The 18,012-nt window shown below is 43.4% G+C and overlaps 1 protein-coding gene across 6 annotated transcripts in view; it reads left to right on the top strand.

The window, feature by feature from the left end:
- Positions 1–18,012, top strand: part of AP-1gamma (adaptor protein complex 1, gamma subunit) — a 213,650-nt gene that overhangs the window by 56,054 nt on the left and 139,584 nt on the right. For 5 of the 6 annotated variants that reach the window (XM_050191372.3, XM_050191375.3, XM_050191374.3 and 2 more), the window contains exon 5: positions 342–427. In XM_050191372.3, the coding sequence (XP_050047329.1) occupies positions 342–427 (86 nt within the window). The remainder of the gene's footprint in view (positions 1–341; positions 428–18,012) is intronic. The other variant, XM_050191373.3, reaches the window with a different exon arrangement.

Genomic DNA, 18,012 nt, shown 5'->3' with positions numbered 1-18,012 from the left:
TCGACCACTTGGGACTTGTTTGCGGTGCTGTATATTGAAGGCATTGACCCTCGGAGGGTTAATAAGAGTAGAGCGTAATACATGTCTTGGCTCATGACATATGCAGCACTGTGTTTTCTTGCCCTAAATTTATAAGCATTCAACTTTGTGATAAATTTTCTGATATTCAATACTTCCATTCAATATTCTACTCTTTTTTTATATTCAATGCAATATTCAATTCGAAATCTACTATTTGGTATTCGCACAGTCTTAGAAATTTGTAAGAAATTTGTAAATGCATTTTACAACTTTAAGGCAAGTTTTTTATAAGTGCTCATTGCAGTATATTTTTCCTGCAGGTGTGCTTATCACAGGGGTCATCCTCATCACAGAAATGTGCGAGAAGAGTCCAGACACATTACAGCACTTCAAGAAAGTGAGAACGGTTTGTTGATGTTATTGTGGACTTTCCTTTTCTTTCTGCTTGCATTGATCTGTTTTTGGTATCTTTGTGCCCAAAGTTAAAAACAGTGTGATAAAAACATTTCTTAATATAATTCCACATAGGGTTGTTTCACTTGTAGTGCTATAATGATGCATAAAACATTAGGCCCACAAATTTCCGACATAAAATTTGCTCATGGCTTCATAGCACTTTCTGTTCTTTTAATCATGCTTAGTGCTTCAGTGATAGATGCATAGGATAAGAATTCTTAAGCAAGTTTTGTTGATGAACATGCTTAGATGCTGTATAAAAGACTTTCATTAGTTGGTCTGGAGTGTGTCTAATTGTTATTGGCTGTGGCAAGCATTTATTTAATCTTCCTGCTACGATGAGTTTAATTACTTCTACATGTAAGTGTTCTAGTGTTGTTTCCTATGTGCAAACAGGGCTTTGTGAGCTTATCTGTAATATGAACGGAAGCAGTATGCCTAAATTCTGAGACCTGGGTCTATAAAACCAAAGTTATTTTAAAAGTTTCACATTTTAATTAGGCGTGTGTGAATATTCGAATATCATTGAATATTATATTTTTAATATTTGTTTTCGATTTGAAAAATAGATAGAACATGTTCGAGTATTCGGTTGGATACGAATATTCGAATCAAATGGAATATATTGCTGTCTGTGCGAGAGCAAACACGGTTTTAGCATTTGTTTCTATCTAACCTAAGAACATTGGGGGGATATTGTGCTTAATATTGCGATTATTTCGTGCTGCTAGCGAAATTTTGCCTGTAAAGCACACTTAGCCACTTAACGTTTATACTGTGCGGGAAAGCCAGCCTCTGAATAGCGTGCGGCATGGGTTTGCCCCCCTGGACAGCGAGGGCACACTTTTTTTTTTTGCAGCCCCACCCCGGATTCTCAGCTTATTGCTTAACAGCAAGTGCGATGAGTGACGACTGGCACAGGTTCAAATGCCTCCGAATTTACAGTCATTTGATGCGGTATAATGAGGCACAGGCTGGTGAGGACAGCTAGTGAGAATTATTGAATTTTCAAAGTTAACATGAGCCGAATACGTAATGTTTTAGTAAAACGGCTTACTAGTCTAGTTTCTTAACATTGACAATGTCATTGCAATGTTTCAAGATAACAAGTTAGCCCAACTTGCTAATAAATGCATGTGCATATCATTATTTGATATTTGATTCAATATTCGACGCTAAGTATTTGTAATAAAAAAATTTGATGTTTGCGTACCCCTAATTTTAATTATACTTTATGTTATTGCTGTTTGCAATCCATTGTTCTGCTGTCACAAGGTTAGACAATAGTAAGCTCTTCCATCCTAATGTTTGAAAGGGTGGAACAGCTGTGCTAATTTGGCCAAAAAGATACATTTGCAACTTGCTGTTCCAAAATTACACAATTGCCTGAAATTGCACCTGCACTTCTCCAAGCCAGAAAACACAACAGCCTCAAGTTTATGTTTTGGCCAGCTTTAATGGAAATTTATGACCATGTTTTAGGTTTTGTTAGTCGAGTGCTGTCAAGCCTCTGAAAACAATCATCAAATGTTTACTATGTCAACAGGATTTTACTTACTGAATGAATTGGCAAATCCTGTTTTTATTTTGTACAAAAGCAGTGTGGAAGCTGCAATTCTCATTAAGCAGTGTGGAAGCTGCAATTCTCATTAAGCAGTGTGGAAGCTGCAATTCTCATTATCTCATGACTGATTAGTGCTCTCAGTGGTGAAGGCCTCATGATTTTCTTCAAACCGTGGCTACAGTGTGCATCTTCAACTGAGGTGCACTTTTCACTACCGCAATCATATCCCGATTATTTTTTTGCAAGTGTGCTGGTCATCAACAGAGTGTCAGTTCATCGCGATGTAGCCGGTGCTCTTAATTCTCAACTTTGCACCGAGTCAAAATGAGATTACTGTTTGCCGTAACTACTGCGGACAAAATTGCGGCTGCTATTGAAGTGATCATAGATGGCGACTACGTAGCTCTGCAGCATGCGGCCGACGCACGAACCGAGTCAAAATAAAACTACCATTTGCTGCAACAACTGCAGATGAAAGCACGGTAGCTATCGATGCAATCATGGATGACGACTACGCAGTTTAGAAGGCACTCAGCCACCGCATACAGTACATGAAGTCAAAATGGAACTACTGTTTGCTGCAACCGGTGTGCACGAAACCGTGGTGGCTGTCGAGGTGATCATTAATGGTGACTACGCAGTTATAAAGGCACGCGGCCAATGCGGTGTCATGCGTGGTGTTAACGCAAGAATAAAGGTTTTAAAGGCACAATTAGGCACGAAGTGTTCAAGCATTGCTGTCATTCACATACAATTTTTGCTGATGACTATGGCTATGCGTACTGCTGCTGCTTTTCGATTATACATTAACGCTGTTCTTGCTCTTTTGTGTTTCCCATTTGCGGTGCTCTGCACTCGCCATGCTGTGAGAGTTGGCTGAATTTATCTCTGTGCAGCCAAATACGTCTTAAATAATGAGAGTGTGATTGCATTAAATAATGCATACGCTTGCCGAGACCAGAGGACGAGTCCGAATTATCCAATTCTTCGAATTAACAAGGATTGAATTAGGAAGTTTTACTGTAATTGAATATCTTCATACTTATCCTGTGTGAAGATAACTTGTAATGCTGAGGTGGCGAAAATTAACCAAGAGCCCACTACCGTGGCAACCCTTTCTACGGCGACACTGTGAGACTTTGGGACATCAATGAATCGCCTTCTACTGTTAGTGCATAGTAATGAACATAATGTGCCACAATGTGATCTGCTGACTAGACGAACCGTAGAGCTTCCTACAATAATTAATACAGTGAACTCTGGCACTGCGCCCCGCAGGGGCGTCTGTTAGCAGACGTTTGGTGTGTTGCAACACCACGGACCCGAGCACACGAGGGTTGGACCCCCCCCTCCTCCCCCTTGTAGCCGTGCGCGGCTTAGCCGTGTCTGGGGAAAAGGGGATCCTGGGGGTTGAGCCGATGCTGGGTGTTCGGCCCCCTGGCGGAGGCAACACACCTCTTCGGCCTCGGCTTCACATAGACGGCACCTCCAGACTCCTCCACTTGAAGGAAATCGGCAGTCGCCTTTTCCTGTCTCTCTCTTCCTACATCCTTCGTCTTTCCCTTACTTTCCACCTTTCCTGTCTCCTTCTCTCTTCTATTTACTTCCTTCTTCTTGGCGGCAAGGGTTAACCCTGTGTGGCTATCCAACCTTGGGTACACCATATTTGGTTATAGTGGCGGCGTACGACTGGCGTCGTGCAGACTTGCATGCAAGTTCTGCCGCGTCCCCTCGTTGGGCTCCGTGGTGGGCGGCCGAATTTTTATATATTTTCATGGAAACTTCTTTCCCCAAACTTCCTGATCACCCTCAGAAACGAGGGCGCACCGAAGATGTATTTCAGTTTTTCGGACACCAAATCCAGAATTTTCCCCGGTTCCATGTCATTCACTCTGAAAAGCCAAACAAAGCAGTGTGAAACATTTCACCGTTCCTTGTGTCAAAGTCCTTGACTGATGTTTTTGGTCCAGGTTACAAGATGTCCAGGATGGCAAGTGGTGACCTACTCTTGGAGCTCCGTGATTTGAAACAATATGAAAAACTACCGAAGCTAGTGTCATTTGGGGAGACCCATATAACAGTAACCCCGCACCGTACAATGAACACCACCTGCGGTGTTGTGTCGGATGATGATTTGCTTGAGCTGACTGAAGCGTATCTCCTGGAGGGCTTCAGCGAACAAAATGTGATCAATGTCAGAAGAATTAAGAAGAGGCGAGATGGTAAAGAGATTCAGACAAAGCACTTAATAATCACCATTGGTTCAAGTGTCCTGCCCGAGTCAATCGAGGCCGGGTATATCAAGCTCCATGTTAGGCCGTACGTGCCAAATCCGCTTCGATGTTTCAAATGCCAGTGTTTCGGCCACAGTTCGCAGAGCTGTCGGGGCCGCCAAGCATGTGCGAAATGCAGTGCCCATGAACACACCACTGAAGCTTGCGAGAACCCTCTCCACTGTGTAAACTGTGGTGGGGAGCACGCCGCGTACTCGCGGTCGTGCCCATCCTGGAAGAAAGAAAAAGAAATCGTAACGATCAAAGTAAAAGAAAATATCTCATTCAAGGAGGCACGCAGGCGTGTAGCATACCTGCCAAAGAAAAGCTTTGCCGAAGTGGCTTGTCATGGGGCAGCGTCACAACGGCCTCCGGCGGCTGTCTGACCCATAAGCAGTGAGTCGGCAGCTACGCCATCTGCCCCCGCGGCGGTCAGCTAGCGCTGCTCTGCTAACCCAGCAGACCGGGCCATCGACCCCGAAGGTGGGTGCAGCCGAGGGTGCCCCAACCTCCGAGGCCCCTTCCAGCGCTGGCAACGGCCAGCGCAGCCAAATCCCTCAGGGAGCCCCATCGGCCTCCGGGCTGGTGGGCGCAGGGGTCTTGCCTTCCGGGGCAGGACTCTCTCGGAAAACCTCTCGCTCACAAGAGCGCTTGTCCGGCGTCTCACAGGAGGCAATGGACACTACACCTGTCCTCAAGGCGTACCAAACGTCTGAGGAGCGCCGAGACTCGCTCGAACGCTTCAGAAAGGGCAAAACCCCTATTACAGGGCCTCGAAAGGGCTCTGTAATCTAAGACATCCCTTTCGTTTCCGTAAACACAGCACCAATTTAGTTTAAAATATGGATACACAAATCATTCAATGGAATGTCAGAGGTCTTCTTAAAAACCTTGTTGACGTACAAGAACTCATCCACAAACACAATCCAAAAGTGCTTTGTTTACAGGAAACAGACTTAAAATCAAAACACACAAACTTTCCCCGACAATACGCCATTTTCTGCAAGGACCGTGATGAGGCTAACACCTCATCCGGCGGTGTAGCAATCCTTGCAGGTAAGTCCGTAGCTTGTCGCCAGGTAGCCTTACAGACGCCCCTCGAGGCAGTGTCAATAAGAGGGATTATTTTCAATAAGTTGGTAACCGTCTGTTCCATTTATAGTATACCTCCAAGCTATCGCCTCCAAAAAACCGATCTCTATAACCTGATAAATCAGCTCCCAGAACCCTACGTACTTGTGGGTGATTTTAACGCCCACAACACGTTGTGGGGAGACGCGCGATGCGACGCAAGGGGCCGCCTTATTGAAAATTTTATTCTGAACTCTAGTGCCTGCCTATTTAATAAGAAGGAACCAACATATTACAGCCTTCAACACAATTCATATTCATCCATAGACCTAGCAATAGGCTCTGCTTCCCTTCTGCCTCATCTTGAATGGAATGTGATGAAGAATCCTTTTGGAAGTGACCACTTCCCTATAACTTTAAAATCACTAACGCAGCATGACAACGCTCCCCAGTTTCCCATTTGGAAATCAGCATCGGCTGACTGGGAGCATTTTAAAGAATCTACTCATGTAACACTCGGTTTTATAAACAATTTTAGTATAGATGAAGCTGTCGCATATTTTACCGCTTTTATTATTGATGCTGCAGAAAAGTTAATTCCGCAAACAAATGGTGGTTCACCTAAAAGACGTGTTCCCTGGTGGAATGATGAATGTAGAAATGCCCTAAAGAGGCAGAATAAGGCATGGGGAATATTGCGTAGGTCGCCGAATGCAGAAAATCTTATCGAATTTAAACACATAAAGTCAAAGGGAAGGCACATACGGCGTCAGGCGAAGAGAGAAAGCTGGGTGAGATTCCTCTCAGGTATCAGTTCTTACACACAGGAGGCGAAAGTTTGGAATGGCGTAAGGAGGCTAAAAGGGCAGCAAATAAATCCGTTGCCTTTGGTGAATGATCAAGTAAATACCTTAGAAGAGCAGGCAGACACCCTAGGGGAGCACTTTGAGCGTGTGTCGAGCTCAATACATTATTCCCAATCCTTCCTTAAACATAGAGAAATAGAGGAACATAAGCCAATCATAAGAAAATGCAGACAGAATGAACCGTATAACCGACCTTTTAGTATTGCCGAGTTGAGAGCTGCCTTGAACACATGCGAAAGCTCTGCGCCGGGACCTGACAGAGTCATGTATGACATGATCAGAAACCTACATACTAACACACAAGTTACACTACTCACACTTTTTAACACAATTTGGGCTGCGGGATACCTCCCATCCACATGGAAGGAAGCGATCGTAGTTCCCGTTCTGAAGCTGGGAAAAGACCCTTCCTTGGCGGGAAGTTACCGTCTGATAGCTCTAACAAATTGTCTGTGTAAGCTTTTTGAAAAAAATGATAAATCGCAGACTTGTACATTTCCTTGAGCTCAACAATATGCTCGATCCTTATCAGTGTGGCTTCCGAGAAGGACGGTCGACAACCGATCATCTTGTGTGCATAGAAGGAAATATCCACGATGCATTTATACATAAACAGTTTTTCCTATCGATATTCCTTGACATGGAGAAAGCGTATGAGACGGCATGGCGTTACGGGATCTTGCGAGACCTGTCGGAAATGGGCATCCGTGGAAATATGCTGAACAGAATTGAAAGCTATCTGTCAAATCGTACCTTCCGAGTAAAAGTCGGTAATGCACTGTCACGTCCTTTTACGCAGGAAACTGGTGTACCTCAGGGAGGCGTGCTCAGCTGCACTCTCTTTATCGTTAAGATGAATACACTTCGTTCTTCACTGCCCCCAGCCATTTTTTATTTAGTCTACGTAGACGATATACAGATAGGTTTCAAATCCTGCAACCTTATAGTGTGTGAAAAACAGGTACAGAGGGCTTAAACAAGGTGTCCAAGTGGGTAGACCAAAATGGATTTAAGATCAAGCCGCACAAAAGTTATTGTGTTCTTTTCACAAGAAAGAGAGGCTTGGTACCTGATCCCTGTGTAGAACTGGGTGCACAACAAATTCCTGTTAACAAAGAATACAAATTTCTAGGTGTTATCCTTGACTCCAGGCTTACCTTCATTTCACACATAAAATGTCTTAAAGTAAAATGTCTAAAAACCATGAACTTACTTAAAGTTCTATCCCACACTACATGGGGTAGCGACAGGAGGTGCCTGTTGAATCTTTACAGGAGCCTAGTTAGATCACGGTTAGATTATGGTGCCGTAGTATATCACTCTGCTGCACCGAGTGCGCTAAAAATGTTAGACCTCGTTCATCATCTGGGTATCCATCCACCTGGCCACTGGCGCATTTAGAACAAGCCCGGTGGAAAGTCTGTATGCAGAGTCAGATGAGTGGTCACTACATTTTCAGAGAACGTACATCAGCTTTACCTATTTTCTCAATGTGCGCTCCAATAAAGAACATCCGTGTTTCAAAACTGTTAACGACTTAACGTGTCAAACACTTTTTCATAATAAACCCTCCATAAGACTTCCTTTCTCACTGTGTGCAAGAGAACTTAGCACGGGAATGGATGTCGATGCCTCCAACTAAGCTATTACTGCCCTGGGAGTGGCAGGTGATAGACTGTGACGTATCCTTTGTAGAGGTCACAAAACACGCACCTGACATTGAAATCGCTATGCATTTCCGTGAACTTCAATCGAAGTACAGCTGCTCCGAATTCTACACAGACGCGTCAAAATCACATGCTGGTGTATCTTATGCTGCTGTTGGTCCCTCTCTTTCTATATCTGACTTATTGAACCCGCAAACAAGTATCTTCACTGCAGAAGCTTATGCAGTACTGTCTGCAGTAAGACATATACAGAAATTAAAACTCGACAGAGCAATTGTATACACAGACTCGCTAAGTCTTGTAAAAGCGTTAATTTCATTACAAAAGCTTAAAAATCTTGTTCTCATTGAACTTTACTCCCTCTTATGCAGTATTTATATATATCACATATACATGTAGTAATATGCTGGGTACCTGGCCATAGAGGTATCGAGGGTAATGTACTGGCTGATAAAATGGCCACATCACTCACATCACTAAACACTTTTCCTACAGCTGCTGTTCCTGTCACAGATCTGAAGCCTTTCTTGCGCAAGAAACTGCGACAACACTGGCAACGCATGTGGAACGCAGAAATAAACTATAAACTGCACGTTATAAAGCCACAGCTAGGTTTTTGGCCCTCCCCAACAAAATCACGGCGAACAGATGTCCTATTCTGCCGCCTCAGAATAGGGCACACATTTGGTACACACAATTTTCTGCTTACTGGAAATGAACCGCCAACCTGTGCTCGATGTGGAAAGAGGCTGACCGTCCTCCATGTCCTCTTGGAGTGTCGCAAAGCCGAACCTGAAAGAAAGAAGCATTTTCCTCTTGCATATCGTTATTGCATACCTCTTCACCCAGCTATGATTCTTGGTAAAGAACCATTATTCAACACCAAAGCAGTCCTCAATTTTTTAAATGAGGTTGTCCTACATGTTATGAGCCCAATAAATTCGTAGCGCATCCTCTCTCCAGAGGATGCCGATGTGATAGTTGTTTTATATAGCACATGCCTCCAGGCCCTTGTGTCTCAAGGGCTCTAACGAGGCCATGGTGCTCTAGTTAATTTTAGAAACCTATGCATTTTTTTTTAATATCGTATCATTATTTTGCAATGCACCTTAATGCTCATAGTAGACGTCATTTGTCATCGCCATAATTTTATTACACGTACATTTTACGCACTTTACAGTGACTATATTTTAGGCCCCTTTACAGCCACGTCACATCAACTTCGCAGAATTCATAACTTCACTGCGAAATCACTAACACTTGCATGGCACTCTTTGGCCATACCTGGCCCTTGCACCAATAAAAACCCCACATTCATTAACTCTGGCACTGCGGTCGTTAGCCACTATGGGAATGATGGTTAGTACAATGACTTGGTGCTATTGTGCTTTATTGGCCTTCATTGTCCTGAATTTCTAAGCAATTTATAATTCTCTAAATGCAGAAGACTCTGTAAACACCTGTAATGGCTACTAATTGCAGTGGCTCAGCCTGTCGAGGTGGCCAGATTGAAACGTGCCAAGCGTCTCATTGCACTGGCTTGCCAGCGAGAAATTATTAAAGGTGTTCTGTGCCTCTTGTCGATGCATTTGCCTGTGGCATAATGGTTATAATATTGGGCTTCTGTGCTAGAAGTCCTATGTTCGAATCCTGCCTTCAATTTTAATTTTGTTTTTTTAATTAAGCTATCATCATCATCATCATTATTATTATTATTAAATGTATTATTTATTATTATTTAATTAGCCAGAAGGACAAAGTTTAGCAAATCCATCTATTAACCATCGTTCCCATGCTGGCTGAACCACCCACCCCGCTTGTACTTCTCATGGACACTAGTGCCAGAGTTCCCTCTGGTAATTATTGTATGAAACTGTATGAAACTGTATGAACAGGCTGGTGACAACATGAGCACACCAGTGTTGCCATACACTTTCTTAAGAAGACCCTATCCGGTGAGTGAAAAAAAAACAACCTTACAGTACCTTAAGCTGCCTTCACCTTGACCCTCGTTTGATCCTAGACTCCAATTTCTTGTTTAAATCGTTAGCTACAGGGCTCAAAATAAGGAGAAATGTACATTGACAATAAATAAGAAACGTTTATAATGACTAAAAAAAAAATTACTTTTTCTACAAGTTACATGATGATGATGACATATGTCGTTTTTGGGTGCAAGAGCCAGGGATGGCCAAAAAGCGCCATGGTACAATTTATGCCACACATGTGTTTGCCTAGCTGTCCTCTATAGCTAGAAATTGCACGTCACAGAAGCTGCGTTAGATATTGCTTGTACAAGCGAGGAAACTTAACTGCATCTCTACCATCTGAAGTGATGCTTTGAGAATTTTAGCGAATACACAATTTTCTGCATATGGTAAAAGGCACAAGGCCTAATGAGTAGGGGTGTGCAAATACCAAATACTGAATATCGAATAACAGAAAATTTAACACCAACATTTATGCTTCTGAATTTTGTGTAAAGAACACAGCGCACTGTACATACTCAGCAGGCTAATCACATTACAAGAATCTTGCTAGCTATCAGTAACTTAGGTACCTATGAATCGAGATGTATAACATGTTCTACACTTATTAACTCTTTCCCTACGATGGGGAAAATAGGTGTTTTTTGTTGGTTATGCCAGATTTTTTTTTCTAAAGGAACTACTGCACTTCATATTTTATGTAATACATAAACAAAAGGCAGAATGAATGTACTTTTCATGCATAGACGTTTTATTGATCAGATGTAGGTCATAAAGATATAAATTGGCAAAATCAAGATTGTGGGATAAGATTGAACAAAGTTTGTAAAGACATGCTTGTATCTACCAATAAAAAAATGCAACATATACAAAATGTATTGCCGTTTAATAAACACTATCTCCGAAAAAAATCTAAATTTTTCATTGAACAGGTATTCCACTACATAAATTTAACCATTTCAGGGTCAATGACGTAAATATGCGGTGCCGTGAACAAGTTCAAAATGGTCGATGCTGTATATTTACAATGCCGTCTGTATGCTTAAAAAGCGGGCCTATTTCCTAGCTTTTTCTTTCCAGGCATGCGCTGCCACTATGTGGGAATACAGGGAATTTTTTTTCGTGTCCCTCCCTCTCTCGGTTTTCGTTGCATGGTTTGCTTTAGAGCTAGTTTGCTCCGGCGCGTGTATATACTACGACTCGCTCATTGCCGCACGAACGCGCGGGCGACGGTTTGGGTTTTGTTCCGCGGGTGGTTTTGCCTTCTTGCGCTTGGGAAACTGATGGCTATCTCATTACTAATTGCTGAAAGGGCAGCCGCCTGTTTCTCGCTCGTTTAGTGCTCACAGGGGTGAGCATAGGAAGGATGCCGCCATGCATGCGTTTCCTTTTCTTTTTTTTTGGGGGGGGGGGGGGGGAGACTTGCAATATTTAATTTCCTCTGGTTGGTGATAAGGTGAAGATTAGCAGAAGTTTGTCACACGTTTTGCATTTTTGATGGGCACACAATGACACAGTTTACTATGCAGTTTCATTACGCTATGGACGTAAATATTAGTGTAAGAGCAGGAACATTTGAGACTTGCAAAATATTCTCGTGTGCGCATATTCTAAGCCTTGAACTATAACAATGCTTCAAATTTTTCATTCTTATAAGTTTATTTCCTTGTTTTATTGTTGTTATTCATGAATTAAGAGTACGTAAATACCAACGCAAAATATTTTTTTCTCACTTTATGGTCATCCTAGAAAAACTACGGTAAATTCTTTTCGAAATAGGTCCCTCAGAAGAATTGGAATCTGCAATAAAAAAAAAATCAACCCTGGGCGGTCGCATATGGCGAAAAAAATCGACCCTGAAAGGGTTAAATTGCAAGCACTGCAGTTTGGCGTGAAAGGCTGCGGCCGCCGATGTTCCTGGCTGGCTTGCGTCGTCGTCGCTCAGAGTCAAAGTCCGACAAAAAGTTGGCATCCTCAACTCGCTGCTGCTCGATCCATGGATACAATCGGCCGCAAATGCAGCGGAATTGTGAGATCTGTGATCTTTCAAAGTGTGCACGCTGCTCTTGGAGGCAGCCATTTTTGCTTTCTGCTTTGACGATCGCCAAACTTCGGAGCGCATTCAAAAGTCACCACCTGGGGGGGGAAAAAGTGAACTGCTTAGGAAACAAAACAGTAGTTCTCCTCCTTCACGTCCGAAAGTGCAGTGTGTCTGTGAGCAGCATGGAAAGTCTCGAAACCGTCGTTTCAAACCATAGTTAGTGGGCTAACGATGCCCAAAGGGCGCGGTACGGAAAGAGTTAAAGGGAACACCAAATTAGTATGCCAGCACTGATAACAACTCAGTTCATATATGAAGGTCTAGAAAATATTTTTTATTGATAGAATGTCTGTCGCACAATTATTTTTTCTTTTTCTTTAAATAAAGTTACTACTACTACTACTACTACTACTACTACTACTACTACTACTACTACTACTACTACTACTACTACTACTGTCAAATAGAATTAAGTGCTTTTTTACCTCTGAAGTTGAAGGAATAGCCAAGTTGTTTTGTATACCTGTAGGGCTTTCAGTTAAATGGTGGACCATATTATGCCTAATGGCAATCTTTATTGCTTAGAAAGCATAGACAAGCCCACATCAAATTTCTCCGCTGACGCCAGCACTTGTCATTCCCCTACTGGAGCAAGGCGAACTTTCACGGGTGGTCACGCCCATCTCCTCCACTTATCGCTTTGCTAGCTGCACCCCCCTCGCGTTCACATTACCGTTTGTTTATTCAATTCACGTGAAAAGGTCAACATTGGTTGAAGAGGGGATGTCTCTTGACCCAGCCTTTCAACAATGGGTCTTGTCTTCATCGAGACAACTGCCATGGATGCTTGATGGAAACATGCAGCCGTAAAATTGCTAAGTAGGTGTGTCGAGTATGATGACAGAAGTCGAAATGTTCACGAGAGTGCTTATAAAGAAATGGTATTATCCACAGAAGGGGGGAGAGGGGGGTGAAGCTGATTTCTCCAAGTGGTAGTAATATGAAATAGACAAGAGTCCTCATGTGTAAGCAGGGCCTGTCAACCCCAGGGTCCTAACTTTTTCACAAAAAAGAAGAGGTGTACTGTTTCGGCAGTTAAAAAATGAGCAATTGAAAATAATTAAAGAATGTTAACAGAAATTGAGTTGTATCCTTAGACACATATTTGAACTCATTTGATTGCATTTCACATTTGCTCGACTTCTTGGTGGCCATGGGTTTGATTCCCCGCCATGGGGGCTGCATTCCAAGAGATTTAATGAAAAACAAAATTGCAGCAGATCCGCATTGGAATCTATATGCAGCGAAGCTTTTTGTCCATAACAATAAAAGTCGAAACACGAGGTACACACAGACAGACCGCAGGCGTGGTCACGATACCCGGCGATGTTCGCAAAGAAAAGCTGTGCTTTTTAAAAAGATCCTTGTGTACTGTGCTTGAGGTGTGCAGTAAAAAGCACCCGATGGTGCAAATAAATACGAAGGCTTTCACTATGGTGTCCCTCATAGTTCACTTTTCAGCTTCTGGACATTAAACCCCGCAGTTTAACATAACCTAATAGTTTTCAAGCTGCTGTGCACTGAAAGAACAACACAGCTTTATGCATATTTATCACATGCAGGATAACAGAGAAAAATAGTGTGAATGATCTGTTCATTTAGTGTACATATAGCAAAACAAACATAGTGCACAGAGTGAGAGTAAGTCCTCCCCACTCTGAAAGTGCAGAATGTAAATTCAACAGGACAATCATGAGATCAATAAATACCCACAATCACTGCAGACTACTGAGAGTGAACATGTTCTCCGGCTGACTTGAATTTTATTTTGAAGCATGAAATTAGCATAAGTGTCCTCATTTGCCTTCATTTTAAGCCACAATTGCAATCATTTCATTAGCTTAAAAATAACAAAAAATGAACTGAACTCATGCTAATGATTACTTAAAGGTAAAATTGCTGTATCAAAACATATTCTGCCTTAAGAAACATTTAAAATGTGCTGCAGGCAGAGAAAAGAAAGCTTGACACAGATGTGCATTTCCTTCGCACAAGCGAATTTTTTTTTCATGGCCTGCTCTACACTGTCAATGTAACAATGCAGGGCTATCTGTCCTTACGTGAGCTTTCAGCGATGAAAATAATTGTTTAAGCTCGATCCAGATAATAAGTTTAGGTATCCTTGGACACGAAGCACTTGTGGCAAACTTCACACACACACAGTCCGGCACGCGCAGAATAACGGGCTTCGGCAGTGCAGTGAAACGTAGGAGGACTGCGTGCTGCACCCCTGGCTCCTGGCTTTTGTAAATTTTTTGGCGTGGGTGGCATCTGCAACTAGCGCCACAGGGCCCCTGTGCAGCGCTGTGGTTGTCTGTTGCTTTCCAGTTTTCTTCCAGAAAACCGGAGGGTTTTTCCATCTTTATGGCAGGTGGCGTTTGAAGGTCAAAAGCAGGGAATGCGCACCGCGTCACTTGGCACTGCTCCACATGGCCATTGGCATTGCGTGCGCCGACCGTGGTCAGTGCCAACAATACAGAGTTCTCAAATCGGGAGGCCCACGGCATGTTCGTGCGACGTCCCCCTCTCCCCGCCCTTTCTTTTTGTGTGTGAGTGCTGTGAATAGATACTGTGTTGATTCAGTCTGAAACCGTAACTTAGTCATTGACACCTGACGACGTGTCTCCAATTAGGCCTAATGGGCTAGACAGTGTGTTCAATGGTGTGGCTGGGATGGAAATTCGCCACCGGCTGATGTGATAACGGGCTGCAAACTGCCACAGAAAGCTTTTCGCTAAGATGTTCCTATGGGTGGCTTATCAGGGATAGTTTGCAAAATCACGCATATGGGTTAGATTAACGGCCATTGAAGCGGCATTCACGTCCACAGTCGACCAGCTGGCAACTACCGTGAGCATGCTTGCCAAGTTCGTCTGTGTGCTTGCATGTGGGTGGAAAGCACCTATGAATGGCATTCGGAACCCAGCTTCACCTCCTGTTGACGCGAATTTTATTTTGAAGCATGAAATTGCCATAAGTGTCTACATGCGTGAACAGTGAACTCAAGTATTCAATGCAATCAGCATGCCTTTCGGCTACTAATTGGCCTGATCTTCGCACATGCTTCCGTGCTTTTTGCGCACATTGATTTTGTTGTTCCCTCTGTTCGCATAGTGTTAATCGTTTCCTAAGGTGACCATTTGGGCATGTTGGTAAGACTTGAATGCAGCTTTATGTGCATAAGACGTGGACAGAGAAGAGGCTAAGACACGAGCATTCTGGTGTGAGTGGTCTGTACTCGTGTGGATTAGCCTCTCTTGTGCCCATAAAGCTGCATTAATCATTTATATCAGTCCGGTCAACCTGGTCAAACCTTGTACCGATTGACATTGCGCGCTGTGGGAACGCTGCATGCTTCAAGACACCGTCCATGGCCGGGTCATGTACCGAAAGTACCGATATTTGAAAAATCGAATATTCGAGAAGTCGAATATTAGATATTCATATGGTAATTGAATTATTTGAACGTTCTCTGTTCGATTCAAAATCGAATATCCGAGTATTCTCACACTCCTACTACAGTCTACTATTGTTACAATAGACCCTGATAATCCCTCAAAAAACAACCGTTTTATCTGAAGTTCGTAATATCTGAAACGCCTCATTTCCGAAACTTTGGTCGCAATGTCTAACAACGTTATTGCCCAAAAGGCAATGCATCGATTGCGATAGCAAATTATTAGACAGCTATGCGAAGTAAGGATAGTAGTTTTATCGGCTGTATAAAGTTGTAAAGATTTGCTTACTAACTAAATCAACAAGCACGGCGTCATGTGCGCAGAGGTAAACATTGTAAGAGTTGGGGTCAGGCATGTCAAAGGGGGTAGCTGGCCATGCTGTCATCCGACTCTTCCACACTAAGGACGTTGTTGAAGGGAGTAACATGTTCTCATCGAAAACTAGGAGTACTAGATTTATTTACAATATCTACATGAGTGGAAAACATTACGTCTCATCAGTCTAGCATGACAGAATTTAAGCACACTGAGGAGCCGAAAAAGTTTGCTTAAACCCCCTCTGTCCTCCCAAGATCCCTAGGCCAGGGAAAACTGCTGCCCCAACTTTGTCCAGTCAGGGTGTCCAAAGTCGTCGAAGGACAAGCGTTGAGGGCGAGGGTTCATACAATCACTTCCGCACCTTTTTTCACTGAACACACAGCTTCGTAGACTGGGATTGTTGTGCTTGACTCAAGCTCGTGCTACTTTGGTTCCTGGGATGACTCTACCGTTAGCTGGATCCTCTGTCAAACGACACTGGCAGTTACCGTAGTCTGTGAGGAAACGCCCTTTTCCAGGAGTTTCTTGCTCCCATTGATCCGTGACGGCGACAGTGAACCAACAAACAACACTCGATCTGCTAAACGTGTCTCGCCTTGCTGGCACTGCAGGTCTGTCCGAGGGGGACACAGTGTTAGCTTCACGAAGCGATTCGCTGCAGTGGGGCAGGAGAAGCTAGAAAGTCATTACCCCCACTGGCTGATCGTAACAACATGGACACATCTTGCTCGATGACCGTGGAAAGTCGCTGTCAAAACGTTGAGGAAACGTTGTCAAAACGAGTGAGGAAGCGCGGCAGCTACAGCGAGCGAATTTACCTTCGTGATGTCTCTCGCTTCAATGCGAACTAATTAAATGCCGAAAGCGCAGCACATCCAAAGCTACAGGCACTGGGTGCACTTTGTCCACATCGCAGACCGCTTTTAAGATCAGCGCCCGTGCTGGTAAGCACTTTGTCCTCATCGCAGATCACTTTCAAGATACAGTTCCCGCGCGGCCACGCTGTAAGCAGCAGCCGCTGGAGCAGAACCCCCTCTCCCTCACCTGCCTCCCCCCCCCCTTGCCTCGTGTGTGAAAGAAGACCGTGCGCTTCCTCCCTGCCTTCCTCCCTTGCACACGAGATATTGAGCCGTGATCATCGGCTGACCCTCGTAAGTCAGTTGTCAGCCCCTGTTGACACAGCAAAAGTACATTTTATACGCCTGATTTTGAAAAAGACTGCCACGAATTTCGTCCGCTGTAGCCGATAGTCCGTTGTAGCCTGATCAGTTAAAAGCAAGCTTCGTTGCAGTATAAAATAGGGAGAACAAACTAAGGTTGAAAGATGCTCCATTATATTCCAAAGTCTGTTATACGCGGGTCCGTTGTAATGAGCATGGACTGTAATAAGAGATTAATTTTTATTTTGAAAAATATACTGTCTTGCTCATGTTTATAAACAGATCACGAAAGCAGAAATAACTGTTCAAGCTTTGCTAAAATGCAAGTAGTTGTCTCAGACACAAGCAAATGTTTCTTGTACACTAGACTTTCATTAATGCGGCTCCAGCTAATTCAATTTTTCAGTTAATTTGATCTTGACTGAAGGTCCTGGCTGGTGCCCATACATCTTTAGGGCCGAAGTTTTGTCATTTCACTCCTGAAATTGGCACTTACTGGATAACTACAACTTGACTGGTTGGCACAAATGTGCCTCACCTAAATATGGTGACTATTCCTCACCATTTAAGCGGTCCTAGGAGACAGTGAATGCATCGAAGACTCATTATTGCCCACAGAAGGCACCTGTTTTTGGCCTGCCTTAGGAAGATTTCCAAGCAGCAACAGCAGCAACTAAAAATGAATGAATGCAGTATTTTCTCGTTTCTAAAACTTCGGTGTTTTTTTCAAAATTGCTCCAAAAATTGCCAGCACATAGCAGTCGGAGAGCCAGTGTTGTTGCCATTGTCATCACAAGGTGGCAACAAAACAAGTTTTCGTGTGATATGGCAATGACAACACGCCACTTTCAGTCTTTGATTGGAAAAGCTCGTTCAAAAGTACTTTTGCATGCTAAGCTAGCTAGCTGCAACAGTCATGTCAGGTGTTTTAAGTGTTCTTAAACATTGTATGTGGCAAAGGACAAACTGGTCAAGGGGGTGGTCTAGGTATGGGCCGCAATCTGGTTTGTGATTGTCCTGGAGTAGTCAAGGATATTAAATAGACGTTACAGATGATAAATGATCCATA

Source organism: Dermacentor andersoni, chromosome 1 (genome assembly GCF_023375885.2).
Source record: "Dermacentor andersoni chromosome 1, qqDerAnde1_hic_scaffold, whole genome shotgun sequence".
NCBI lineage: Eukaryota > Metazoa > Arthropoda > Arachnida > Ixodida > Ixodidae > Dermacentor > Dermacentor andersoni.
The sequence above is the reverse complement of the archived record's forward strand: the minus strand, read 5'-3'. Positions and strand labels throughout refer to the sequence as shown.